Source organism: Vicugna pacos, chromosome 4, assembly GCF_048564905.1.
Source record: "Vicugna pacos chromosome 4, VicPac4, whole genome shotgun sequence".
NCBI lineage: Eukaryota > Metazoa > Chordata > Mammalia > Artiodactyla > Camelidae > Vicugna > Vicugna pacos.
In genome coordinates, this window is record NC_132990.1 from 67,174,086 (window position 1) to 67,201,332 (window position 27,247).

At 38.8% G+C, this 27,247-nt stretch overlaps 1 protein-coding gene and 1 long non-coding RNA gene across 4 annotated transcripts in view; one reads left to right on the top strand and one right to left on the bottom strand.

Moving 5' to 3' along the window:
* The first annotated feature begins 96 nt into the window (after window positions 1-96).
* LOC140696151 (uncharacterized) lies at window positions 97-13,131 on the top strand. 3 transcript variants are annotated; one of them, XR_012072239.1, is made up of 3 exons: window positions 97-185; window positions 1,708-1,783; window positions 12,946-13,131. It is a non-coding gene; the product is annotated as an uncharacterized lncRNA (long non-coding RNA). The 3 variants fall into 3 exon arrangements; XR_012072238.1 differs by lacking the exon at window positions 12,946-13,131 and adding an exon at window positions 8,583-8,866; XR_012072240.1 differs by lacking the exon at window positions 12,946-13,131 and adding an exon at window positions 7,066-7,373.
* Window positions 13,132-13,376: 245 nt separating this feature from the next.
* Window positions 13,377-27,247, bottom strand: part of MEGF9 (multiple EGF like domains 9) — a 74,821-nt gene continuing 60,950 nt past the window's right edge. The window contains exons 4-6 of the mRNA XM_006205618.4: window positions 20,832-20,975; window positions 20,028-20,297; window positions 13,377-18,124 (exon numbers count right to left, since the gene is read on the bottom strand). Of these exons, the coding sequence (XP_006205680.2) occupies window positions 17,673-18,124; window positions 20,028-20,297; window positions 20,832-20,975 (866 nt within the window). The 3' untranslated portion in view covers window positions 13,377-17,672. The remainder of the gene's footprint in view (window positions 18,125-20,027; window positions 20,298-20,831; window positions 20,976-27,247) is intronic.

Below are 27,247 nucleotides of genomic sequence, written 5' to 3' on the forward strand. Positions count from 1 at the left end.
AGCTTCCGCACTTGGGCCTGCAAGACTCAAGGAAAGAGAGCGATCGGCTGCCATTTTTAGTGCGGGCACTCAAGCCGAGGCCAGGACGGCGCCATCTTGGTTGAGGGCTGAAGCGGCCTTGGGCCGTTAATTTAAGCGGGAGGTGAGAATCCAGCACCTCGGGGACCCGCAGAGTTACTAACCAGGTGTGTGCTTTTCTAGAATAATGACCCTGATCCTTAGGGTCTGGGCATCCCAAAGGCGTCCGCCTTGAGTTGATACTCAAATAATCGGGTGCTGCTTCGCTTTAGAAAAATCCTACAGGCAGGATCCCAACTCAAGCAGTAATTTGCACATTTAGTTTGAACCAAATAAGCTCATTTCTCAGAGGTTGGTGGTAAGGGACACTCCTCCAGTCTCTCGCCTAGTGACCTTTTATTACCTGTAGGGCTCAAATGCACCTAAGATCAGTAAACTGAGCCTCAGAGGGAGGAAAGACCCGCCCAAGGTCATGCACAGTAAGTCTGTCAACTGGAGCCAGGTCCTCAGTTCCCTGCGTAACCCTGGCGGCCTTTCTTAAACACATAGAAATCGCCGGGCCGGATCCCGCGAACCTAGGTAATTTTGGCATAGGTTGGCCAGTGAAATCAGCCTCCCTCTCTTCATCTCAGAGTTACTACGTTCCTCTGCAGACTGTCAGGAGAGTCCTAAGTCCTGGATGAAAGTAACTGAAAAGATGGGTGAGTGGGTTGTTGGTGACTTTCCCTGTAATCACGTACTCGTCCTCCCTCAGCCTCAGTTTCCTCATTCTTTTCAAAAGAGGCCTTCTTTAATACTCTAGTCTACATCAAGCCCTGTGTTGTATTCTTAGCAATCTGTATTTTTCCTTTGTGGCACTTACCACATTTTGCAACTCCATACTTTCTTATGTGATTTTTTAAAATGTCTTCCTTTTGCACTAGACTGGAGGCTCCACAAAGTCAGACTGTGTTCTGAATTGTTCACAGCTGTATCCCCAACACCTAGTACGGTGGCTGCCACCCACCCAGCAGGTGTTTAAAAATGTATGTTGAGTGAATGATTCGACCAGTCTGGAAAATGGGGCTAATACCTACCCTGCAAGGTTTCTGTGACAATGTGGGGATGACCTAAGATACCTTTAGTAGCTCAGTCAATGGTAATCCCCTCTCACCTTCTCTCCTTCTCTCTCTCTCTCTCTCACACACACACACACACACACAAACTTTAAGTGAAGGCTACAAATCACATGGTCCTGCACCTATACCTCTTCCTCCCCCAGATCTTCAACCATTCCCAGAATCAGCAATAAAATAACAGCTAGAAAGAGAGAGGGCAGGAACCAGATGGCACAACAGAAAGGGACAGTTCTTGAATCCCTGGTACCAAGAGTCCTTGCCAGTGCTAAGTTCAACCAATGAGTGAGTGTGTCCAAAGGCAGGGAAGCTGGGGTGTCAGGACTCCCACCCTGGTTCTGCCACTGACTCTTGGTGGTCTTTGGAAGCCCGAGCCTCTTCTCTGGGCCTCAGTATCTTCATCTGTGAGTAACAGCATTGGTCTGGATGGATGTCTCAGGTTCTCACAGCTCTGGAGGAGATAGCTTTGTGTTGATTCAAAGCTACTAACATACCACCAACTCTATTCTGATGAGGGAAGGTAAGTTACAAATCATCACTTCCCAAACAAAGGAACTGAATTTCCACCCAGCAGATGAAAGCTCTTGAGAAAGGACACAAGGAAGAGGATGTGCACGTTGTGAGCATTTCTGATGTGACCCTTGTACCAGGTATGTCATAGGCACCACCACATCTAACCCTCAGGATAGGTGCTACTGTTATCCCTGTTTCACTTACAGATGAGAAGACTAAGGCTGAAAGAGCTAAAAATAGCTTACTCCAGGTCTCCCTGCTGTTAAGTGGTCGAGCTGGGATTTGAGCCCAGGTCCCTCTGAACCTCAAAATGCTAATTGTTTCAGGAAGCCTGTCTTCTCTGTTTGTTTTTCTCCACTTTAGAATTCAGGGTTAAGAGATGAGGTCTACATTCAGACAACAGTATTTTGGAGACATGTTCACCAGACTCTGTTTCTTGGGCAACTGCTTCAGGGTGACCATGAGATGCCTCTTAGTGTGGGCAATACGATTCCAGGGCTGGAAGACTGGGCGCCTGGATTCTGGCTCCGGAAAGTCCTGTGACCTGGGATCCTTTCCCCTTCCTCCTCCTTGGTTTTCCCATGTATCAGATGGGACTTAGAATACTGAGCTCCCACGGTTGCATCAGATATGCTGGAAACTGCAGAAGAAAGCCTTTGAGCAGTTCTCCTTATGATTAATCCATTGCCCATTCAGCAGAGGACCATATTACCGGTTCCTGTGCTGAACCTTTTAGTGAACCTGGAAACCAAAAATAGAATCAATTGGACAAAAGATAGGCTATTTGGGAAGTTGTTTTTCCTGTTTGCATGGTCAGGGACGAAGCCCTTTGCCCCATCTCTGTCTCACCATGGCCTTTCCTTCTGCCAAGCCTGGAGGTGACGTCACTACCACCAGCTGTTTGGGCTGTCTGGCGCCATCTCCTTGACGACAGCCACCCAGCCACAAAGCTGGCATTATTATATCCTTGGGCAAGGTCATATCGGATGGTTGGGAGGAAGTTGCTTGCAACCAGATGTTTCTCATTGGGGTAAAACCCTCCTGAAGTTCAAGACACATGAGCCGCCATTACTAACAGCAAGAATAACATTGTATAGCATCAGTACATACACACTGCTACTTTGCACTATTTCGTGTCATCCTTACAACACTGTACAGTGCTTTGGGATGACTGCCTTGCTCTAAAGGTTAGGAAACTAAGGCTCTGGAAGGAGAAGAGATTTGCCATAGGCCATACTTCTTCCTTCGTTTCTCTCTCTATCTCCCTGTCCTTCTTTGCGTTTCATTTGGAAATAACTTCAGACTTATAAAAAGTTGCAAAAATAGTGCAAAAATTTCCCAGTATAACCTTCATCCAGCTTCCTAAAATACAAACATCTTATATAACCATAGCACAACTGTCACAACAAATGACATCGAGACAATGTGATTTCCTACAGTGTGACTTCTTATTTACATTTGATCAGTTTTCCCATGAATGCCTTTCTTCTGGCCCAGGATCCATCCGGATTCCACACTGCATTTGGGTGTTACGTCTCCTCACTCTCCTCCAATCTGTGACAGTTCCTCTAACCATGTCTTTCATGCTGTTGACGCTTTATAAAAGTTCTTGCCAGTTAGTTGATACTTTTTCTCAGTTTGGTTTCGTGTGGTACTTCGTCATGATTCAACTGAGGTTGTGCACTTTTGGCAAAAACACCACGAAAGTGATGCTGTGCCTTTCTCGGGGTATCAGGAGGCAGGTGATGTTATTAATATGCCTCATTAATTGATGCTGTTAACTCTGATCTCTTGGCTAAGTGCTACCTGCCAAGATTCTCCATAGTAAAATTATTGTTTTTTAATAATTAATAAGTACCTTGGGGGTGATATTTGAAACTATGTAAATAGCCTGCTTTTCGTCAAACTTTCACCCCCTGATTTTAGCTTCCTTTGATAACTGTTACCCAAAGCAATGATCATAGTGCTATTTGCCAATTGGTGATTTCCTGTTTTTATCGTTCCTTCTATCTTTATTAATTGGAATTCCACTGTAAGGAAGACCTTTCTCTTCTCTCCCATTTAGTCAGCTGTCTATTTAAATCAGTAGGACTCATGGATATTTGCTTGATTTTGTGGGTTAGAATCCATTACTATCATTATTTTTTTTGTGACTCAAATTGTACCAGATTTGGCCACACACCTTTGAATACATAGGTGTGTGCCAAGATTCAAACCCAGGTCTGTCTGGTCCCAAGGTCAGCAGCATTTCTGGCATGGCACCTGCCCCCTTGCTCGCGAGAACTCTTCCCAGCCAGCCCTTACCATCAGCAATCTTTGACCAACTCCCACCGTCTTCCCGTAGCATGCTAGGTCGCTAAGCGAGGGATGCCTTCTAGGACCAACATCTGGCTCCATGTGCACACAGCAGGTGCTCAATGCCAGTTTGTCAAATTAACCCCAAGTCCTGACTTTTTCTCACAATGGAAAGAGGAATGAGAAATACTCCATATCAAAGGGACAGCATGTAGATTATTGGGCTCAAGAGGGTAGCACTTATCAGCATGGTGTGACCTTGGACCTGCCAATCCTACTGTCTTATCTGTAAGCTCAGGGCATAAAACTAAAACACTGAGGCTCCCGACTGCTCTGACATTCCCTGAATAACTGATATGAGCTACTGTGTATTGAGCTCTTTCTCTGTGCCAGGCACTGTGTTAAAACTTTACATTCAATCCTCGCAATAACCGTATGAAACAGAGACTGATTATGCTCCAGTTTCACAGTTGACAAAACTGCGGCTTAGAGAGGAGAGGCATTTGCCTGGACATACAGCAGCTAAGCAGTGGAGCTGGGAGTTGAACCCAGATTTTACTTTAACACCCAGGCTTTTAGTCACTATGCCATTGCACCTTTCACTGAAATTACTGGAATCCCAAGCTGGTTAAAATGCAGATAAGTAAGTACAAACAAATAAAAGTAAAACATCTTTAATACTTTGCTAGTATAAGAAAAATAAAAGTAAGATTCTAGGGGCAAAAAGAAGAAAAGAGATGAGTCATTCTGACTGAGAGGCTGGGGAAAGGTGCTTTACAAGCAAGAGCTATGCCCTGCAAAAGCAGGGTGGAAACCTGTACATGCCAGAGGGGCACCAGCGCCTCCCTTTTTAAACCCAGCAGAAATAAGATAAAATTGCTATTTAACGCAGCACCTATTACAAAGCCCATTCACTCTCCTTGATGGTCTCTCATAATTCAGGCAAGTTTGTTATCCTTTATGAATAAGGAAACTGAGGCTCAAGAGACATGAACTGCTTTCCCCAAAGTCACACAGTAAGCTAGTCACAGAGAAAGGAACTTGAACCCAGTTTTCTTATTCCCCAGAACTGAATTTTTTTTTTTGATAGTTACCCAAGACATAGGTACATCCCAAATCAAGATCTCCCTGCCCAAACTGATCATGCTTAGTACCACGGCCAGATCCCCATGCAGCTAAACCCAGAGGCTGGCTTTTAAGAGTCAAAGCCTTCTGGGGAAACGATCCTAAGAAGAGGAGAGCTTTCAAGCACCCTTCCCAGCTGCACATTTGAATATGTAAACAGCTACAGCTGTAGGCAAAGGATAATTGAACTAATCAATTGTCTGGACATTCTGAAGGCAAGAAGAATCTTGATGTCTTGATTGTGATTTGCAGGAGGAGATGGTAAACTTTGCTTCTCCCTTAAATGCAGTGAATTCCTACTGAGAGAGCAGGTCAGGACCTAGCAAAGGAGGACCACAAGCAGGTGGCTGCAACACCTGTTTCCTCAAAGGGATGAATGTAAAGGCCCTTTGCTTTCATGTATGCCTTCCTGTCTGTCTGGCAAGCCACCAGGCACACTGCACAGGTCGTGCCCTGTATGAGGACACCCAGCCAAAGGACGGGTGGAGGCTTGAAATGCAGTCCGTGCTCTGCTTGCCAGGCTGTGGGCTCTGCTCCCCAAGCTGGGTCTGTTTCAAAGAAGGGGCACCTTTTTCTAACTCTCCCAAAGGAACTCTCTATGCTAGTGGTTCTAAGAGTCCTTTCCTTCCCTTTCTCTGCCTAATTCCCAGAGTTTCCCCAACCATAATTTAAGAGAATGCTCTGGGCCACAACCTATATGGCTGCCCCACCTCTGAACTTCCAGAACAGCCTGGACTTGTCTCCTTTATGGCACTTACACAGCTCTGTAATTGTCCCTTAACTTGCCTGTCTCCTCTGTGAGGCTGGGCTTCTTGAGAGCAGGACTTTGTAGTAAATCAATTTTATTGAGATATAATTTACATTCAGTAAAATGCGCCCAGTTTAAGCATACATTCTGGTGTATTTTGGCAAATGTGTATACCCACGTAACCACCACCACAGCCAGGATAACAGGACTGTGCTCTCCAGGAGAACTTTCTGGGATGATGGGAGTGTTCTAAATTAGCACCGTCCAGTAGAGTAGCCACTAGCCACGTGTGGGCACTGAACCCTGGAAGTGTGGTTACGTAAACGAGGAACTTAAGTGTTTTAAATTTTTATCTTTTTTCTTTAAGCATAGTTGGTTTACAATATTGTGTTAGTTTCAGGTATACGACATAGTGATTCATTTTTGTTTTTTATGTTTTGCAGATTATATTCCATTATAGGTTATTATAAGATATTGAGTATAATGCCCTGTGCTCTACAGCAAATCCTGGTTGCTTATCTATTTTATGTATAGTAGTTTGAATCTGCTGACCCCATACTCCTAATTCATGCCCTCCACTTTTGATGACCATAAGTTTGTTTTGTATAAATCTTTCTGCTTTGTATATAGACTCATTTGTATTATTATTTAAATTCCACATGTAAGTGGTATCATACAGTATTTGTAAAATTTTTATCTTAATTAAATTTAAATAGCCACATGAGGCTAGTGGCAACTGTATTAGCATTGACATAAAGCATTTCCATCACCCCCAGAAAGTTCCCTTGTGATCCACCCCCAGTCAATCTCCCTTCCATCTCAGGAAACTATGGTCTGTTTTATGTCATTAAAGATTTGCCCTTTCTAGAGTTTCATGTTCCTGGAATCTTTTGAAAACAGAGATTTTTAGTTCTGTATCCTAAGGTCTGTTATAGTGCCTGGCAGATAATAGGTATTTAATAAATGTTGGTGAGAGAATGAATTACAAATCTTAAATCAAAATTAATGATTTTATCCCACTCCTTTCTCCCCACCCAACAGAATACAAGAGTAAAAAGGCCCTTACAGAAAACATTTAACAAAAGCTCTTGGCTGTACCGTTGGAAATACTGAGACCCAGATGGGTTCTGTGGCCTGCCCCAGTCCACCCTGTAAATTTAAAATAGAGCATGGATTACAACCTAGATGTGCAGACTCCAAGGCTTACACTCTCCTCATTCACAATATCCACTTCCCATCCATTTCCCATAGGCAAGCATAGCAGCTCTGTGAATCCCTGTGGTCCCACAGGAATGCCTCAAAGATGCCATGCTGCCTACTCCAGCCTCCTGTGGATGCCATCCTGGCCCCAGATCAACCACCAAAAGCACAGGAACAGCAGCAATTCAACTGAGAAAAGCACCTCACTTCATTCCAAATCTACCTAAAACCTAGGGGTGGCCTTACTCCAGTACTGGCCTGTGAGCTGGTTTTCTACTCAGAAAACAAGACACCTGGTACCACATATGATTTTCACTTAACCTCAGTGCGACCCTAAGAGGTCAGCATCATTATTCCCTCTACAGGTAAGGACGGTAGGACTAAAAGCCATCTATTAACTTGCCCAAGACACTGCAGTTCTGGAGCCTGCTCTGGTTCCAATGAGCTCTGCTTCCAAAGCTGTTGCTCTTTGTCCTGCAACCTATGTGTTTTAGAACTCAGTTAAAAGAGATTTTCTGTTGATGTTCCAGGGTGCATCATTTCATTAGTAACTGCTAAGGAATCTGTGTTGTTGGTTGCTGGGAAAGTCAGCTGAAGTAGGTGTCCATTGTTAATATAGCCTAAGCCGAGCTTGGCTGATGTACTTTCACACCCTCTTTGGTATACCAAACTGGCACCCTCATCCTTAATTTAGTCGTTTAATGATCTCTGTCTTTTAACACAAAAAAGGTGAGGTTCAGATCATAAGTAAATGAAGTTAATTCTTTACCTATAACCAGTATCTTTTAACATTGCTACCTTTTCATTTCAACTGAAGGAAATTCAAAATGTAACTGTCTCCAAACTCTGATCCTTGCTCCGGAACATAAAGGCCTCTCCACTTGAGACAATTCCTTTGGGGATTAATGGCCCATTGGAGTCTATACAATTTGCTTAATTGCCCCCAAGTTATTATCTCAGCTAAAACAGAATCTTAATAGACAACCATTAATGTCTTTATCTTTGTCTGGAAGAATCTCATCTCTCCATAAAAATAGTTTCTTCAAATGAAGCTGGATAATCCCCTAACCGAGGTGATTAAAGATAACAATGGCTCATTTAGAAAATGTTTTGGGAGAATTAAAAAGCTGAGCTCTAGGCTCTTGGTTCTGCAAGCTACTGAAAATAAAGGCAGGAAGGGAGGACACCAAAAGCATCCATATATCAGACTAAGTTTGCTTCCTACCCCGTCAGCACATGCCACAGTGTTTGAGGATGTGCAGTCCCGTCTGTGGGCGAGATCTCTCCCTGCGCTGTAGCAATGAGCTTCGTCAGCACAGTTCCACTGGAGGAAACTTTGTGCTGTTTCTTCCCAGGGTCACTCAGAAACATCCCTATTTACAAGTGACTTAGTGCTGCCCAAAATCACAGTCTAGTTGGGTTCTGGTTTAGGCTTGCCTTACTTTAAAGCCTTCAGACTGCAGTATACGTCCACACCTGTACCAGGTTTCCCGGCGTAAACACTGCAGTACAGTAGAGTCCCTCACTCATTCATTCACTAACATTTATTGAGCTCTTTTTGGTACCAGGGCTGTGCTTGACAATGGCATTAAAAGGTGAAGACAGTCCCAGCCCCTAAATTGAACACAGAACCTGATAACAGAGTGTCATCATCATCATCATCTTCTCCATCATCATCATCATCATGATCATCATGTTTTTTAGCATGAATGGATGTTGGATTTTGTCAGATGCTTTTTCTGCACCTATTGAGATAATCATAAATTTTTTTTTCAGTCTGTGAGTTTTACTGATTGATTTTCAAATATTATACCAACCTTGCATTTATGGAGTAAAGCTTGGTTCTTTTTTATCTATTGCTGTATTTAATTTGCTTAAGTTTTCTTTGAAATATTTGTCTCTGTGTTCATCAGTCTGTAGTTTTTGTTTTCTTATGATGTCTGTCTGGTTTTGGTAGCAGGGTAATGCTAGTCGAATAGAATGAATTGGGAAATATTGTCTCCTTTTCAATTTTCCTGGAAGAGTGTGTAGAATTGATCTTACGTTCAATGGAATTCACCAGTAAAGCTATCTAAACCTGGAGTTTCCTTTGTGGGAGGTTGTGAAATACAAATTCAATTTCTTTAATAGTTATAGGACTACTTAGGTTATCTATTTCTTTTTGAGTGAGCTTTGGTAATCTGTGTCTTTCAAGGAATCTGTACATTTCACCTAAGTCATCAAATTTATCGGCATAAACTTCCCTTACTTTCCTTTTAATGTCTGTAGAACCTGTAGTGATATCCCCTCTCTTATTACTGATAGTGGTTTTCTGTGTCTTCTCTCTTTTTAAAATTTTCATGATCATTCTAGCTGGAAGTTTATCAATTTTATTGAATTTCTCAAAGAATCAACTTTCAGTTTCATTGACATTCTCTCTTGTTTTCTTTTATATATATATTTTGCCCTATATTCTTTCTTATCCTCTGCTTATTTTGGGTTTATTTTGCTCTTCCTTTTCTAGTTGAAGATAAAATCTTAGGTCATTGATTTGAGCTCTTTCCTCTTTTCTAATATGAACATTCAGTGCTCTGAATTTCCCTCTAAGCATGACTTCAGCTGCATCCCACAAATTTGTAATGTTGAGTTTTCACTTTAATTCAGTTCAAAATACTTTCTAATTATTTTCATTTCTTCTTTGATCTATGTATTATTTATAAGCATATAGTTTTTAAATACCTCAGAATTTTCCAGATATATTTCTGTTACTAATTTTTAATTTAATTTAATTCTCTGACCAGAGAACAAATTCTGTATAATTTGATATTTTTAAGACTTACTTTATGGCTGAGAGTATAGTCTGTCTTGGTAAATATTCCATGCGCAGCTGAAAGGAATGAATATCCTGCTATTGTTGAGCGAGTGTTCTGTGTCAATTAGGTCAAGTTGGTGACAGTGTTGTTCAGGTGTCCTGTATCCTTCCTGCTCTTCCATCTCCTTGTTCTATGTTATTGAGAGAAGGGTTGCGCTCTCCAACTATAATTGTGGGTTTGCCTATTTTTCCTTTCAGTACTATCAGTTTTTGCTTCATGTGTTCTGAAGCTCTGTTATTAAATGCATAAATATTCAGGATTGTTGTATCCTCCTGATGAATTTATTCTTTTATCATTATGAAATAAAAGATAGTGGATTTGCTTTGTTTCCTCAGTACAGATATCACCAAGTTACATTTCCTTCTAAACATTTTCTGTATGCATTTTTCAACAGAGTTGAAATCATGTATCCACTAATTTTCATCCTATTAAAAACTTCCCCATGACATGTTACATATATATCAGAGTACGTGTGTATACACACAGTGTTTAAAAAAGACACAATGAAAACCCATATACACACACACTACTTAAAAAAGAGTATTACCAATACCTTTGAAGTCATCTGTGCATCCCACCTCCCTTCCAACTCATCTTTAGTTTTCTATTAATCATTCACTTGTTTTTCTCTACAGTTTTCCCACATATGTATTTTTAAGAGCAAAATAGTCCATCTCCTATTTTTGGCCATTACATAAAAGAAATTATATTGTATATATTCTATGACTTGCTTTTTTTGCTTGACATTATATTTCAAGATTTATATATATTGATGTAGATAGCTGTAATCCATTTATCTTTGACTACTGTATGAAATTCTGTTCAGAATATATATGGATAGACCACAGTTTATCCATTCTTCTACTGACAGACAATTGGGATGTTTCAAATTATTCTGCTATAACAGTTGATGCTGCAGTGAAGAATTTGAAATGCAGGTCCTGGTGTGCATACATAAGAATTTCTTTAACTAAATATGAAAAGTAGAATTGCATGCACATTTTCAAAATATTCTATTTTTCACTTAACTTTGATTCTGTTGTTAATCTTTGTCCTTATTCTTAATGACCATTTGTTAATTCAACAGGTGTATGCACTAATCCATGTCCATGTTGTTGAACATCTAGAGTTTGTCCCCCTTTTTTTTTTTAACTTTATACACAAAAATCTGGGGGAAAATTTTTTTTTTTTTTTGCACAGTAGTCGCTGCTTTTTTAGGTCATTTCCTTATGAGGGGTTCCCAGAAGTGGATTTCTTGAGTCAAGGCTGTACCAGTTTTCATTCAGTGGGGGAGGGGGTTACTGCTGACATACACAAAGTGATTGGCATCAGAGTAGCTATTCATTTTGGGGGGATCATAGGTCCTTTAGAGAATATGATTAAGGGTATGGACCTTTCCTCCAGAAAAAAAAAAAACCCAAGTATTTGCATTCACAAATAAGCATGTAATTTCAAGACCCTCTGAAATTACTCAGACCCTCTGAACACCATATGCTGACATCACTATTAAATAAGGAATATTGTCTGACCCACTGAATATAGATATCTTATGATACTTCACCATGTAAGTTCACAGACCAAGTGCTGTATCTGCCAAATACCTTTTGTTTTAAACCACCATCTATGATTACTCACAATATGCCAGCACTGTGCCAGATACTAGAGACAGAAGGGTCAACGTTCCTGGCTTCGAGGAATGCAGTCTACTGGGGAAGACAAAAATGACAAGTATTTATAATAAAATATGCACAATAAGAGAGGACTTCACTAGGCAATGGGGGATACAAGTTAAGGATTGTTCAACCTTCTTTTATCAAGGGGTTGCAAAGAATGAATCAACATTCTCAAGGATATTATAGATAGAAGCAGCACTACCAGCAAAGGGAGGAGACATCATATAACCTGGCACGGACAGGACACTATACCCGAGTTTGGGTTAGGTGGTTGGGTTAAGAATGGTAGTGAACATAAGGGAGGGTTAAGACTCTTCCTTATTTGGGGCAGAGATGAAGGAAAAAAGTTATTGACATATGACTTTAGCAGCTGGTCTGACAACACAAGGGAAACCACAGAAGAGGACCTCCTCCCAAACACTTCCTTTATTACCCAAATCTACTTTTATTACATACAAAGGGAACGTTTTGCCTGTTTCTTCTGCAACTGTCTGAAGTTCGGTGTCCAACACACAAGTATTCTACTTGTTAATACGAACAAGCAACATTTTGAATTTAACATTGTCTTATGGCTCTTATTTTGTAAGTATTAGAAAGCCTGTACACTAATTGTGACAGTAATTTCTTCATAAAACTGCCTTGAAAACTAACTTAAAGGTAAAATTTTTTTTAACATTCACTTAGAATGTTGTTTTCCAGCCTGTCAGTTAACACTCCTATCATCTCATGAAAAAATTCTGTTGTTTTGAATTTAGCTTAATTTTTTTTCATATAACACACAATTGTTAATTTAATATAATAGCACAATTGTTATTTTGAATTTACTGATTTAATTATGATGGAACATGTGGACTTTTAACAAACATGCCCATCTTGTATGCCTGTGGAAAATGAATACAACTAATTCTGATAAAGCAATCTGGTGAATGTCTTTACTTGATAGATTTTTATCGAAAGTGTGAATACAATACTATAAAAAGTAACGTTTTTGACAATATTTCCTCTTGCTGTGGTAAATCTGAATATATATTTACTTTCTCTTGAAATTTTGATTTGTTTAGTTAGTTGCTTATTGTTTCCTTAAGATAATACCTAATTCATACACATCCTAGAACTACATGTATAGAACCACATGTCTAGTTTTTAAGGTGGGATTATAAATAAAACTTCTCTTGTGACTAGAAAGGAAAGGAAAAACAGGGTTTTAAAGTTTAAATATCAACCAACCGAAGTTGAATCAACCAATTGAAGTTAATAAAGCTCTCAGCACAAAGAAAGACCTGACTTATTTTTTCTTCTTTGTCAAAGTACCCCTTGGATCTCCAGATGGCATCTTTTGAGCTTTGTTAAAACAGAGGATCTTCAAGAGTACCTAAAAATAGTGAAAAGATGTATTCTCATTACAGGTTATCTAATAAACACACAGGACATGGTACCCTTCAGATGTATTCTAAAGAAAGGAAATTTTTTACATGCATGAAAAGAAAATCCAAAAGGAGCAAGTTTTTTCTGTAACATTTTCATGGAAATCCCAATGGATCTCACAGGGGACATGTGAAAGCACAAACAAGAATACATATTACCACGTGCTTTTCTCTCAAGGTGTTTTGTTTTGTTTTGTTTTGTTTCCAAAAGGGGGACTCTTCTTCATGTGGCGTTTTTTTTTTTCCCCTTAAATGGAAAACATTCTTTCAAGGGACTTCTTAAAACAGAAAGCATGGTCAATAGACAAAAGGTTCAAAGATTTTCATGAAGTGGTTGGAAAATAAGTGATCTGTGACATATATTAAAAGACTTCCAACAACTCTGACCACATAAAAAAATAAAACAACAAATCTACAATAGGTACAAATTATATACATTTATTTTTTAATAATTTTAAATAACACTCTTGTATAAATTCTTTCATATATTCAAATCATACACAAATTTAGAAATGCTTCATGAAGCCTAGTACAGCATATGTATGAGACATGTTTTTAAAATTTGTGTTAGAATTTTAGTGACATAAATACAAGTTTAATGTTTCAGAAACATCCCCAATTGCTCGGGCTGAAATTTAGCGTATTACAGAGTGCTTGTGCCTAGCATTAAAACTTAGCTTGAAACCACTTAGTTCTTGGACTAACAGAGACCTGAAGCCCTGGGCTCACGTCCTAGGGCTGCTGTCACAGTTATTGCGTGTGCGTGAGTAATAAGAAAGGTTCCCAGTTGCCTTTGAAAAAGCATCATCCAGCACTGACATTTTGATGATCCATAACCTTTTTAGTCCATTTGAGATTATTTGACTTGTTCAGATGAATCAGTGTGTTCTTCCTGCTTCTCCCCTTAGTTGCCATAGTCACTGGCTCGGGGTTAAAGAGAAAATCCGCATTAACTCTCCATTAGTCCCCTGTACACACCAAGCTCATGATAGCTCCCAAACTCCTATCAAGACGATCATAATGGGCCAAAGGTTCTCCATGGATGAGGCCAGAGAGGTTTTTCTTGCTCTAACAGGTTACATTGGGTTGCATTTTACTTCTCCGAACATTTTGTCAGAGATCCTTCCTTGAGATGTGTAAATTCAACTCCTTCCCACATACCTCAAAATAGAAGAACCAGGGAATGTTCATTATGAGTGGTGTTATGTTCACCATGTATCCTACAAAAAATACAGGACCAAGGTGAATGATCGAATGACCCAGTCCAAATTGAGGCTGTCAGGAGGAAGTACTGTTGCTTTAACTCTCTGGCTCCAAAACAGCACAAGAGGGACTAAATGTCCTGAAGGCACTCAGCTGACCAAAATGAACTAGTGGGTCAGTGAGTATTGCATTAATGGTCAATTTTCCTGGGAATACTGGGGCTAGAGAGTAGTCATAAAATTTGGTGCTTCTACAAACCCTCTCCCCCAAATCTCTCTCCTCCCATTCCATGTCTGCTCTGTTCTCCACTCTTAAAATTCAGGTATCCCTAAGAGTAACACATTAAGTCCATAGGACCTTAATATAAATGAGGTTTAGTTTTTATTACCATTTTTCTCTATAGCTGGAGAAATTCCATTAGTAAGAGACCTCTGGGAGCTAGAAGGTGGAGGGAGGGAGGGGGAAGTCAGGGAGAATGGACATACTTAACAACACTACCTAGGGTACCTCACTGTCAGAAATGCAGAAGGGCTTACTAAAACGAATTATTGAAAATAAAAGTATCACTTAATAACAGTGTCTGTCATTCATCAATAAGATTCACACTAGTCTTATCATATTTGAAAATAAATACATTTCTAATCCCTAGACAAAAATTCTTCCAGTATTAGTCTTTCTAAAGGATTTATGGGATCCTGGTGCTGAACGCCATAGTTCACGTGGATCATGCCTTCAGAGGAATGAATACTGCGCAATGCACTCCAGACTAGTTTCCTAGTCTGGTTTTGGTGGTAGATCACTCCATATTGAATTATATTTTAGAACAAAATTATTTCCACCTGCAGAAGTAGGGGACACTAAAGAATATTATTTAAAACAGATTTTAAGGCCTTAATTTTTTTCCATTGGGAAAAATTAAGAACAAGACCTAGGAGCTGTTCATAAGTCTTTAAAGGTAAACATTCTTTGCCATTCAATTTTTGCAATACCTTTTACGGTATGTTTCAAGAAATCTCTTCATGGCCAGAATCTGGACGATTTGACATTGGCTCTTAGACCCCAACAAACTCCTCCTTTCTCCATTGGGTTAACTTCAGTTTCACAAACGTTTTTTCTCACCATCCTCACTCCCTGGCTGTGGGGGTGGGAATCTGGGAGAAAGGCAGGTATGTCACTTTACTCAACTCCTTGGAATTGTGCGTTGCACAAGTCTCACACGCACATGTGGCAGCTGCTGAGGAAATCAGGTTTTATTTCCCCACTTGGAAGGATTAGCTCACTTTAATGAAGCACAAACTGGTAATTTTATTTTCTTATCATCAATACTGGCTTCAGAGAGTAATTCCCCTGTGTTGTTTCCACAGAGTCTTCCATGGCTGTATGGCCCTGGATTGTACCTGGTACTTAACAAAAATTAGAAACATTCACAGACGGGACTCTTCCTCCCAGCCTTCCTGTAACCATGGCTAGGCCATTTCTGCACCAGCATACAGCTGAAAGAGCATGTGCTTCAGAGTTAGGAGTCCTGACTCCAAGCCTAATAATGATGCACTGTGTAGCCCTGAACAGGACATTTGACCTCACTGATAAAATGGAGACAACAGTTACGTCCTCAGGGGCCTATAGTGAGGAATAAAGGACACACATATGGAAAGATGTACTGCAAACTGCAAAGGGCTATAGAAATATTAACTAATTTTAATATAACATAACATAATGTAATCTTTACTTTCATGAGCAATGGCCAAAGATTCAGAGCACCTCAGGTTACTAGAAATAGATTATCTGCCTGTATGCTCCCCAGAGCATCATCTCCTAACCCTGAGAACAACTACAGAGGCAAGACCAAATTCCAGGTTTTCCTCTGGGGAAGTCAGGCAAAGTTACCCACTTGGATTTCCTAGGTCCAGTCTTTGCTCTTTTCTAACCACTTGACAGTTTGCTCTTCCTCCTAGTAAATATCTATATTTGACTTTTGGCTGCTTTTCCTGGCTTGCTTAATCCACAGTCTGTCAATTTCATAATCAGATGAGAGAATGGTAGAGATGGCCTCTAGGAAAAAAACTGCATTGAAAAAGCAAAGACTAATTATACCCACTCAGCTACAGAGCTGCCCTGTAACCAGACAAGAAGACAGGAGAACTGTAGCACTGCAGCGATGGTACACACCTCATGGCATGTGAGTAATGGGCTATGTTCAAATGTAGGAGGTATTTTGAGGGGATAGAGAAATATAAATATTTCACAGGCATGATATTTCACAGGGGATCCCAAGTGATATGATGGCTTTTCTTTTGGAACTAAAATATTTCTAATTCCTTTGGAAGACTATTTTTACATTAAAAAAAGCATTTTTAATGAGAATATGTTCTGCATTAATCTATGTAAAATATACAGAGTGGCTAGTGTCTAATTAGATGAGCAGTTTGGAGAGTGCAGCCTGTGTCCCAGCTGAACAATGCCTGACTTCAAGATCTATTGCTTGAATCTATACTAAGTCAGAGAACATGTAACTACTTTTAGATTGAAAAAGGAAAAGAAAAATTAGGAACATTCATCCTCTTATAAATTTCAACAGTGTCCAAAGAGGGACTAAAAATGACTGACGCTCACCAGAGTCCCAGCTCTAGCAGTATTGCCATCTATTTTACAGTATTTTAACCCCATATTTTCTTTTTACAACACCATCGACTGCTGTACAAATAAATTCTAGATGATAAAATATGACATGATTTTTTTTACAAATAGATACAAATACAATGTTGACCCGATATGCTACATTAATTATATATACCCTATTTCTCTAGAGGCATTTTAGACAATTTATCATTTACACGGAGACCCTCAGGAGGACCACCAGCTTCCTGCCCCCAGAGGTTGCCTTCCTCTCTCCACTATTAGAAGCTTATCCTGTGCTTTACTCCTATCGTTGAGCAAGAATTCTGGAAGGAAAAAGTCAAACCGTCCTCAAGATCTTCTTGGGACTTTTCTGCCCCAATCCTAGAGATAATCGAGATTGTTCATTGTGATACAGCCCAAACATCAGCGTTTCCTCAGTGATGTCTTTTAGTAAAATGAACATCATCCCTGACCCTCCTTTTAAAAAAATACGCTTCAGGAATGGAGATGAAGTCTTCTGGTAGTCCTTCCCCCTTCTCACCCGTCGTCCCGCTTCCGCTGGTTTGCTGAACACTTCCCCAGGAGTCTGCTTGGAGGTCAAAGTGGATTTGGGCCGCACTATAAGGTTCAGCCTTTCTACACTCCCGTGCGATTTGGTACAAAAATATACTTTACTTCAAGTCCTTACTGACAGTGACTGCTCGGATCTTCATGGGAAAACTAAGAGTAATCGGCTAAGTACGTTACAGATTTGTACCTGAATCAGATGCACTCTATGCCTTTGCTTTCTCACCTTGGCCACTCTAGCCGGGCTTTGTCTGCCCAGGGGCTGATGCTGTCCCAGTGAGCACCGTGGTCCGACCCCTGGGGAGAACAGCTCCAGCTCCTCAGGCTTTATAGTTATGGATCGGTGTCGTCAGGGTCAGCTGCCCATTGGGAGCCACTTCATTGCCGTCGTCTTCCAACAATCCTGACACATCTGCATTGGGAATGCTGTCATGGTAGCTGCTGAAACTGATATTGTCTTCTTTCAGCTCGATGGTCCAAAAGGGGGCATTGAGCTTCCGGTTTTGGTACTCCCGGTACATATACACAGCCCCCACAAATCCCATCAGCAGCACCACCACAATGATGATGACTGTCAAAATGATGATGTTAAACTGGGTCCATGATACATCAGCTAAAGCTGATGTGCTGTTTTCAGCAGAGCTTACTGAAAAGATAGTCTGCAGGGTTGCAGGGGTAAAGGTACTATTTATAACAGGGGTGGGCACGGATGTGGTCAAAGAGGCATTGGAAACCAAAATGGTAGAACCTTCAGGTGTTGGAACAATAACTTCTGAAAATAAAAACAGAGAATGAAATGTAAAAGACAAAATATCTAGTTATAAGAAACAATAAAAGAAATACACATGGGAGTGGAAATTGATATGGGATGTTGACATGATACTCTGCTTTAAGGTAATGCAAGTTAAAAATGACTTTCAAAGAACTACAGGGAAAAGAATCAGGGTCTAGAAAGCTAGATTATTACATCTATGGCTGTTGTCCAAAATGCACAATGTCTGTATTAAAATCTTTGGGGAAATTCTAATGCTGGAGTTTTGTATCCTTCTTTACTCTTGAATAGGTTCCTGAAAAGGCAGTAAATATGTCACTAGTGACTTCTAAATCATTTGATTAAAAGTGACAGGGATAGATGACACTCATCTCAACTAAAATAAGTTCATCATTTCTGATGGCATTTCATAAAGGGGAAACTCTTCAAAGGAGGCAAAAACAAAATACGAAAAATTGTATCTCTAGCTACTTCTGAAAAACACAATGTAAGTGTCCAAAGTTGACATCGGCCAAGAAAGAAAACAGCCTTCCTTTAATTGCAAGTGTAGAGATTCTTTCTTTATGTAGATTATAGCTATTTTATAACTAAACTACTACACCTTGTACTCTTATTTATTTATTTATTTGCTTACTTATTTTGCACATATTTTTAAAACTTACATATATGTACTGTTCATTGTTTCTAAGAACAATTGAGAGCTTATATTTTGTACTTCTAATGCAGCAGAGCTCAGTGGAGATACCAAAAGCTTTGGAATCAAGTAGAACTGTGTGCCAATAAAAAAGTGAACCTTTTTAAAACTGAGGTTCCTCATCTATAAAATGGGAATAAAGAGATCTACTCTGCAGAGTTCTTGGGAAGGATTAAATGAGGTAACATACTATATAACATTGTCACATTTAGTGTTTATGGTGCTTGGCACTTAGAAGGTACTCAGTAAAATGATCACTATTATCATTACAATTCATCGCCACAGTCAGCCACATCAATCTATCCTAAAAAGAGGCATGTTTTACATTTCCCAGTGATTAATAAGAAAAATCACCACAGTCGTGTCAGCTAAGTATGCACAAGGTATGCCTCCAAGGGGAAAGAGAATTGAGTGACAGGACCTCCAGGCCAGTGATGGGTCCAATCTGAGTTTTTCAGCCTCGATCACAACAGAATCAGATATAAAGAAAATGGCAGAAGGATAACACTTGCCACAGACCAAAGGTCTAACAGACGCTGAATAGTCTATCAGCCCACTATTCAGCGTCTGTTAGAATTTCAAAGAGTGGTTCGTAGCATGGTCTGATCCCTTCGTGACCTAATAAAGCCTGACTATCCCTAACTCATCCTGAATTTCTAATCATTAATTTTCATCTAAACCCTTACTGAACTTCCCTGTAACACATTTTCCCAGATAAATAAGTTTTTCTTTTAAAAATTAAAAAGAACATTTTTACTATTTCCTCCATCACACATGGGAAAACTCAGGCCCAAAGTTAGGAAAGAAGCCAGAATAAATGCTCTGTTTCTCAGCTGGAACTTTTAACCAGACTGTAGGTTCCTGCTAACAAAGACCTTTGATGATCACTGGAAGTGATGAGAATACAGGAAGGAAAGGATAAAAGAAATGATAGGACTTTGAAATTATTAAAATAAAAATAGATGAAGAGAAAATGTGAGAAGAGTGCAACGACTCTGTCTTGGTCCTCAAATTTCTGCAGTCAACTCTGGAGTATCAGGAGAGCAGTGTGAATAGAAGAAAATCTCTTTAGGCAAATATCTATCAAAATCTATTTCCAGAAAACTTCTCTGGTGGGATTGGAAACTCTTACAAAGCTGAAAGCAGCTGTCTTGAAATTTTCACTGCTACGTTTAGGTATGAAATTTACAACCTTAGGTGAAGTTTTACCTTTCTTGGTGCAATTTCCATCGTGGTCTCGAACATAACCTTCTAGGCAGTTCTCACACCAAAACCCAGTGGTGTTATGGAGGCAGCCTATGCACTCGCCATTCTCGGGCTTACAAATCTTGGGAGTTTTCATTGGGTCCACGTGGCCATGACATTGGCATTCCATACAGATGCTGTCAGAATTGTAATAGCCATTTTCACATTCATTGCAGTTCTGGCCTGTGTAACCATCTTTACACTGGACACACTGAGGTTCCAGTTCACCCAATTCTAAAAGAGATGGAGAACACCGAAATAATTTAGTATGATTTCAAGCTGCAACTGAAAATGCAGAACTACTACTAGTCCCCCGCAAACGGTTTACAAAGCCTTCCTACTACCTCCTCTTAAACTTAAGAAACATACGGAATTCAAACCAACGACTTACACCTTGTTTATTAATTGCCCAGTTTGTTGTAAGAATGACAGGGCCACCCAGAAAACCTACTTAGGTAGAGAACAAAAGAAGTACGCTTGTATAAGGAACCTGAGTAATTGCGACAAGTACGCACTCATCATTTTTTCATTCCTTCCTTTTTAGTCATGTCAGATGGAATAAAACACAGTTTTAACAAAAACCTCCTCCCCCCTCCCTCATGTCTTATCTCACATATGTATTTGGGTTTGATTGCAAATTCCTAGAAGGGAAAACCTTTGCTGTTCTTATAGCTTCTTTTCACCCACAGCATCTGGAACTTTACACCTCCTGATAGTTCATTCACTGATTCTTCCCTCTAAAAATGAAGATTCAGGGAAAGGCCTTACTTATGACACAGCTGCCTGTAGATGTCACTGCTGAACAAGGGCAGTGAAGACATTCTCTTGTGGCATTAGGACTCTGATAAAACCCTTCTTTGCATTCTTCACAGTGATCGCCTTGGCTGTTATCCTGGCAATTTAGACAAGCACCTAAAAGAAGCAAATTATTTTACAAAGTTCAAGATTTACTCTGAAAGCATGGTAATTTTAAATAAATCATACCTGCAGCCAAAAAACCTTAAGAGTTAACCAAAAAAAATTATCCAACAGAGACGGAAGAGTTCAGTTTCTACCTCATCTTATTTCTACACTAAACAGGCCGATCAGCTCTGTGTCCCCCACTATATTGTAAACTCTTTAGGGAACAGTACGTACATGACTGGAGTCACAATAAGCCCTTGTTGACTGATTGACTATATACTGAAAGCAGACCATCTATTTGCAAAGAAAAACTGAAGACAACCTAAAGATCTATTAGAAGAAGGATGGATACACTGTTATTTTCATAGTTGGGATACTGTAGTTAAATAAGTGAACTAGACCTATATGTGTGAACACACATAAATCTTAAAAATTACATTGGTTGAAACAAATTGCAGAATGATACATGCAGAAGGAAAGTACTTATTTATTTTGAGAAAATTGATTGAAGTAAAAATTTTGCAAAACCACACTAAACAATACTAAGCAAATGGATACATAACACACTAAGCAGATGGACACATGCATATGTAGGAGTAACTAAATATGGACCGAGAGGGTATAGGTTTTATGCTCTGCATGTCTCTGTGGAGAGAGGGAGAAAAACACGAGTGGGAAAGAAAACAGAGAGGAAGGACTCCAACTTTATTTGAAGTTTTCTATTTTAAATATATAACTGTATACACATACGTATAAATATTAAGTGAAATACCAAAATGTTAATACTTATTAATTGGATAGATGGGTATTTGTTATTTTTTTCCATACGGTTTTATATTTAAAAATCCAAAATAAAAATGAAAATAATCAATAAAATGAAAAAGAAGGATGCAAGCAAAAGTTGCATGTTTTTAATAATGCTGCTTTGGTACCCTATTAGTAAGGATATCCTACAGGCACTGAAGCAGCATAACGTCTGAAAAGAGGAAATTAAAACGTGTAGTGTAATTTATATTCCTTCTTCAGGGGACCACAGAGATTCAAAGGGACACTCAGAACTACTACTACAGAAATAAGTGAGCAAACTCTACACAGAAGTCCAGGAGGACAATGACATTTTTACATGAAAAGTTAAACACAATCCAATGCTAAAACTACTCATAAAATGTTTTATTTGATTTCTTTTCCTTACTAGTGAAATATTTACCAAAAAAAAAAAAATGGGGAGAGAGGAGAGTATGGAATAAAATGGTCTGACAACTGGAACAAGGTTTGAAAAACCAAAAGAATGAAAATTATTAACATACAGTCAAATCTCAGTTCTTAAGTGTTACAGCAAAATTCCTTGAAACTTCATGAACTTATTCAGAAAGACATCTTCAAAAGTTTATTATATGAACACTCAACTTTGAATTAAATCAAATTTGCATGTAAATAAAACTTTTAATCATATAATTTTTAAGGCCTGATAGTGTTAACAGTATTTTTCATATATGTAACAATACATAGTAATAAATACTTCTGGTACTAATTTCTTCCCAGATCTTCTATTCTTACCCCTCTTTATGTATCTTTGTAACAGTAGAAAGAGCTGAAAGACACATACTAAGAAACTGTAGATTTTGGCTCTAAAAATAAAGTAATATTAAATGTCAAATTGTTCTGCAGGTTGGAAAAGGCAAAACTTGCATTATGTATGAAATCTGTCTACCTGCTGTCCCGCTATTAAAAACATCCAATGGAAATAATTTTCAAGAAAAAAATTCTGATGGAGTCTTAAACTTTACTATAAAAATACCTCAAAAAGTGAATAGTTCTGAAACAGAATATGGATGTTTGGGGTAAGATGAATTATAATAGCATGCCATTTGCAATGTGAAAACAAAAGGTCATGTTGCTATTCTTAATAAAAATTGGTAAATATATATATATATGCTTTTAATATCTTGCTCCTACAATGCTACAGGACCTACATACTTACTATTTTGGGAGCTCTTTACTTTTCTAGAAAAGACCCACAAGCCTTTGTCTTTGTGTTTATCACAATATAATTTCACTCTCTTAAACGATTTATATTAGAATAGTTTAGATTTTTTTTCCAGAAGAATTTCTTACTTCTATTTGTTTTATGCCATAACCCGCAACGAGAAGTCAATAAGGAAAAAGTAACTCTGCATGGTAAATACGTTAACTCAAAAGTAAAGGAGAAAGCAAGTATAACAATAAAACTTTTTGGTTCTTAAAAACTCATCACTCTACATTGCTTTAAAAGTAGCATGCACCTCGGCTCTCGTGTATGACCTACAGAGCATGCGCCACAAGACCCTGCCCCACCTCACTGCCATCACTAATAAACACCATGCACAGTCAAAAAATAAAAAAATAAAAAATAAATAAAAATTTAAAAAAATAGTATGCATGTGAAACACAGCTATAGAGAAAGAAAATTAATAAATTAAAGACAGACCAGACATAAATACACCAGAATGCGAACAACAGTTGTGAGGGGCAATGGTCCTTTAAGTGTTTTTTCCCCTCTAATGTTTAAATTGTCTTGGGTATGCACTTAACACTTTTATTTTTACTATATTAATTTTTTTCTGATTACAAAGCTAACACATTGTAAAATGTATCACATGCATATTGCAAAATATTTCAAGAACTCAAGCCATTTTAAAAATTTCATGTAGAAAATTGAAGATTGATTTTTACAATAAAAGTAAAATCCACATACGGTAGGAACAAATAATACGAATTTGGTTTTCTAATCGCTTACAATTCCTCTCTGGGAGGCAACAAGCATGAAAAAAATGATTTGACACTTAACATCGGACCTGAGTTCTACCTTCAACTGAAACTCTTACCAGCTATATGACCTTCATCAAATAGCTTGTCTGAGTTTCACTTTTTAAATCTGCCAAATGGGACAATAATTTCTTGGCCAATGATTTAATGTAATGTAAATATTTCAGAGGATGAAAGACTATTGCACAGAATATAATGTTTTCTCTTTATGCTTCAAATTCCTCATCTATAAATTAAGAAAGCTGGACTAGATGAGATCTAAGTTCCCTTTAAAATAAAAAATTTAAACATCTTTCTTTAATGACAAATGATGTATAAAAATTAGCTGAAGTTTAACTTTATTCATTATGCTCTGCCTGGAATCTCCCAAACATACTGCCTTAAAATTCACATTTTCTTTTCTGAAAGATGGCCAAAGGAGCAAATCCAAAAAAAAAAGTGTTTCCTGAAGATGATCTCATGCTTCTTGGCTAAGCATCAAAAAAATCTGGTGGGGGTAACCAAGAAAGTAACTGGTCAAAGAAAAGAATGTAGGGTTCCTTTCCAACCAAATTCAGTGACAAAGCTTTAAAAACATAAATCACCACCTGTAAAAAGCCTTTTCCTTATTTATTTTGCTATTTCTAGTTCACGTATAAACCTGTCAGAAATACAGCAAGGCACTTTGTTGTAAAAAGAAATGCCTAATCTTCTCTACAGAACAGAAGGCAAACGTTAACCTGTTAAGCAGAAAGAAGGCCAGGCTGAGCGAACAAGGGAGAGGGCGGCAGGAGAGAAGATCAGAGAGAATGGCAGGGATCGAACAAATGTAGTCACGGAGGGAAGTCTTAATTTTATTCCAGGAGGGACGGGAAGTCTTTAGAGGGTTGGAGCACTGGAATGGCATGATCCGGTTTTGCATTTTTAAAAGATCAGTCTGGTTGTGATGTGGAGACTGGACTGTGGTTGGCGGGGAGGGGTCAGAGGATGAGAGGACAAGAGAGGAGGCAGAATGTTCAGATGAGAGGGTGTCAAAGTAGTTCAGCGAGATGACAGCTGCTTAGACACGGATGATAGCAATGAAGGTCACGGTGAATGTCAGGCTGACAGAACTTGCTGATGGACTGGATGTCTGCAGTAAGGAAAGGAAAAGAATCAAACATGACTCCTGTGCTGCCAGCCACCAAAATGAACACCGGGAGTAAAGCAGGCTTAGCTTATATGGCAAAATAGAGTTGTTTGGGATGTGTTAGGGTTATGATGCCAATTAAAGCTTTCGTGTGAAGATGTCGAGTGCACTGTTAGGTCTTTGAGTATAGAGATCAAGAGAGAAATGTAAATCTGGTCATCAGCACATTTGTAGATGGCATTTAAATTAAATCCAGGGGACTGAATGAGATCACTTAGGGAGAGTATAAATGAGGAAAAACAAACGGTCAAGACAGACAAACCTCTGAGGCACTACAGTGTGTCGGTTGAAAAGAGGAAGGTCTAGCAGAGCTGACTAAGGAGGAAAGAAAAAAATGCACACACAAAAAAGTGTGATATCTTAAAGTGAAGAAAGTCACAGAGGAGTGAAGAGAGGTCAACTCAGTCAAGCTGCTGAGGTCAAGGTCCTCACCATGGGACACTGAATACACGAAGGTGCCTTAGTTTCTTAAGAAGAAGTACGCTATGTGAACATAAACTTTTAGCTTAAAAATAACAGTCTCCCCACTTGCATTTTAAGGGAAATTTGTGCTCAATAAAGAAAATCTAGAAAAATACAGAAGAATGGAAAGAAGAAAAAGAAATCACCCGAGGAAATCTGTTATTAAGATTTTGAATACTTTTCCTTGAATCTCTCCTTATATACAGAAGTTTGGGGTTTTGCTTTTGAAATTCCTGTTGTTAGAAATAGAGTTGGCTAATTTTTTTAAAATTATAACTACTACTTTGGTGAGCATCTTTGAACATAAAGCTTTTTATGAATTTAGAATTATTTCCTAAGAATTGATTCCAATTACTAGATCAGAGAAATATGTTTAAGACTTCGATACATATTGCTTTTCAAAATATTCTTCTCAGTATACTTTTTCATTAAAAAAGGATACTTAAAGAATCTGCTTCAATCTAAAACACAACAAAGTATAGGAAAAGGCTGGGTGGGGAGGGAGGTTGGGGGGTGCGGTAGGGGGATAAGAACTGAAAACGTAGTAAGTGGCCACCAGAGGGCAACCGCATCACAACACTGTTGAAAAAAATCTTTTCAAAATTTGAAACAAAAGGAGGGACTGATTTTATATTAAGCTGGGAGTTTTAAATCAAGTATTTCTACTCCTTTACACTGGATTCCACTTTTATTATATTTCCAAACAGAGAAACCATTTATTTCTTTTATTACTAGCTGCTTTAAAAATCATAACCATGAAAAGGATTTCTTTTGCCTTAAATTATCTCCAGAACAAAAACAGGTTGGGATTTACCTGACTCTAAAGAGAGCTACTTCATTGCTCCAAGGAAAATTAGAAATGAGAACCAGAAATGTAGATTGCTTCCTGATACCATAAGCGACCCCGAGCAATTTAAATTGACTCAGCATGATGAAGCGTATCTGTCATTATCCAGGATTGAAACTCGTCTTTCCTCTGTAAGCTTTTCCATTCAGTTGTTCATTTATTCACCAAAAATTTAGCGAACACTTACTATGTGCTAATTTCTGTGCTAGGGATTGTGTAAAACGGTGAACAAAACCGGTATGAAACTGACAATGTAGTGAATAAACCATAGATGACTCATAATCACAAGTAAATATACAATTACAAACTGTGATAAGTGCCACGAAAAAAATGCAAGTGTATATCAGAGCATGTAACTGGGAACTGGCATTTAGCCTGAAGCATAAACTGCTTTCTAATGAAGTAACCTTTAACTGAAGGCCTGAAGGAAGGATATGATTCAGTAAGGCAAAGGGGCCAGGGGTGGGAGTAAACGTGTATTAGAAAGACCATTCTAGGCAGAGAAAAGATCACGTACAAAAACCTTAGGACAAGGGAACATAACTTGTTTCAGGAATAGAAACCAGTATGACTGCATCACAAACAGTAAAGAAAAAGAATAGCACAAAACAGAACTGGCAACTAGGCAGGGGCCAGATCACATTATTGAAAAAAAAAAGCCACGATTTCTTCTAAATCAATTTGCTTCACCATAGACCAGAGGATTAGAATGAAGAATAGGATTTCAACACAGATTTTTTTTCCAGGGTACTCTCATTTTCAAATATTCTGCTACCTTGCTCTCATAAAAACACATAATTATCAGACTAGTGTGTTCCGATTTTTTGTTGGGGAAAAACAGATTTCCAAGGAAGTATCTCTAATCTCTACATTTAGGAAAACTGAAGACCCAGGAAAGTTATTGTCTTTGGTGTTTTATAGTGTGACTGAGTTCGCCTAGATACGGTTTTCTTTGTCTTTACACTGCCTAGGGTCTACTGAGCTGCTGGAATCTGTGGG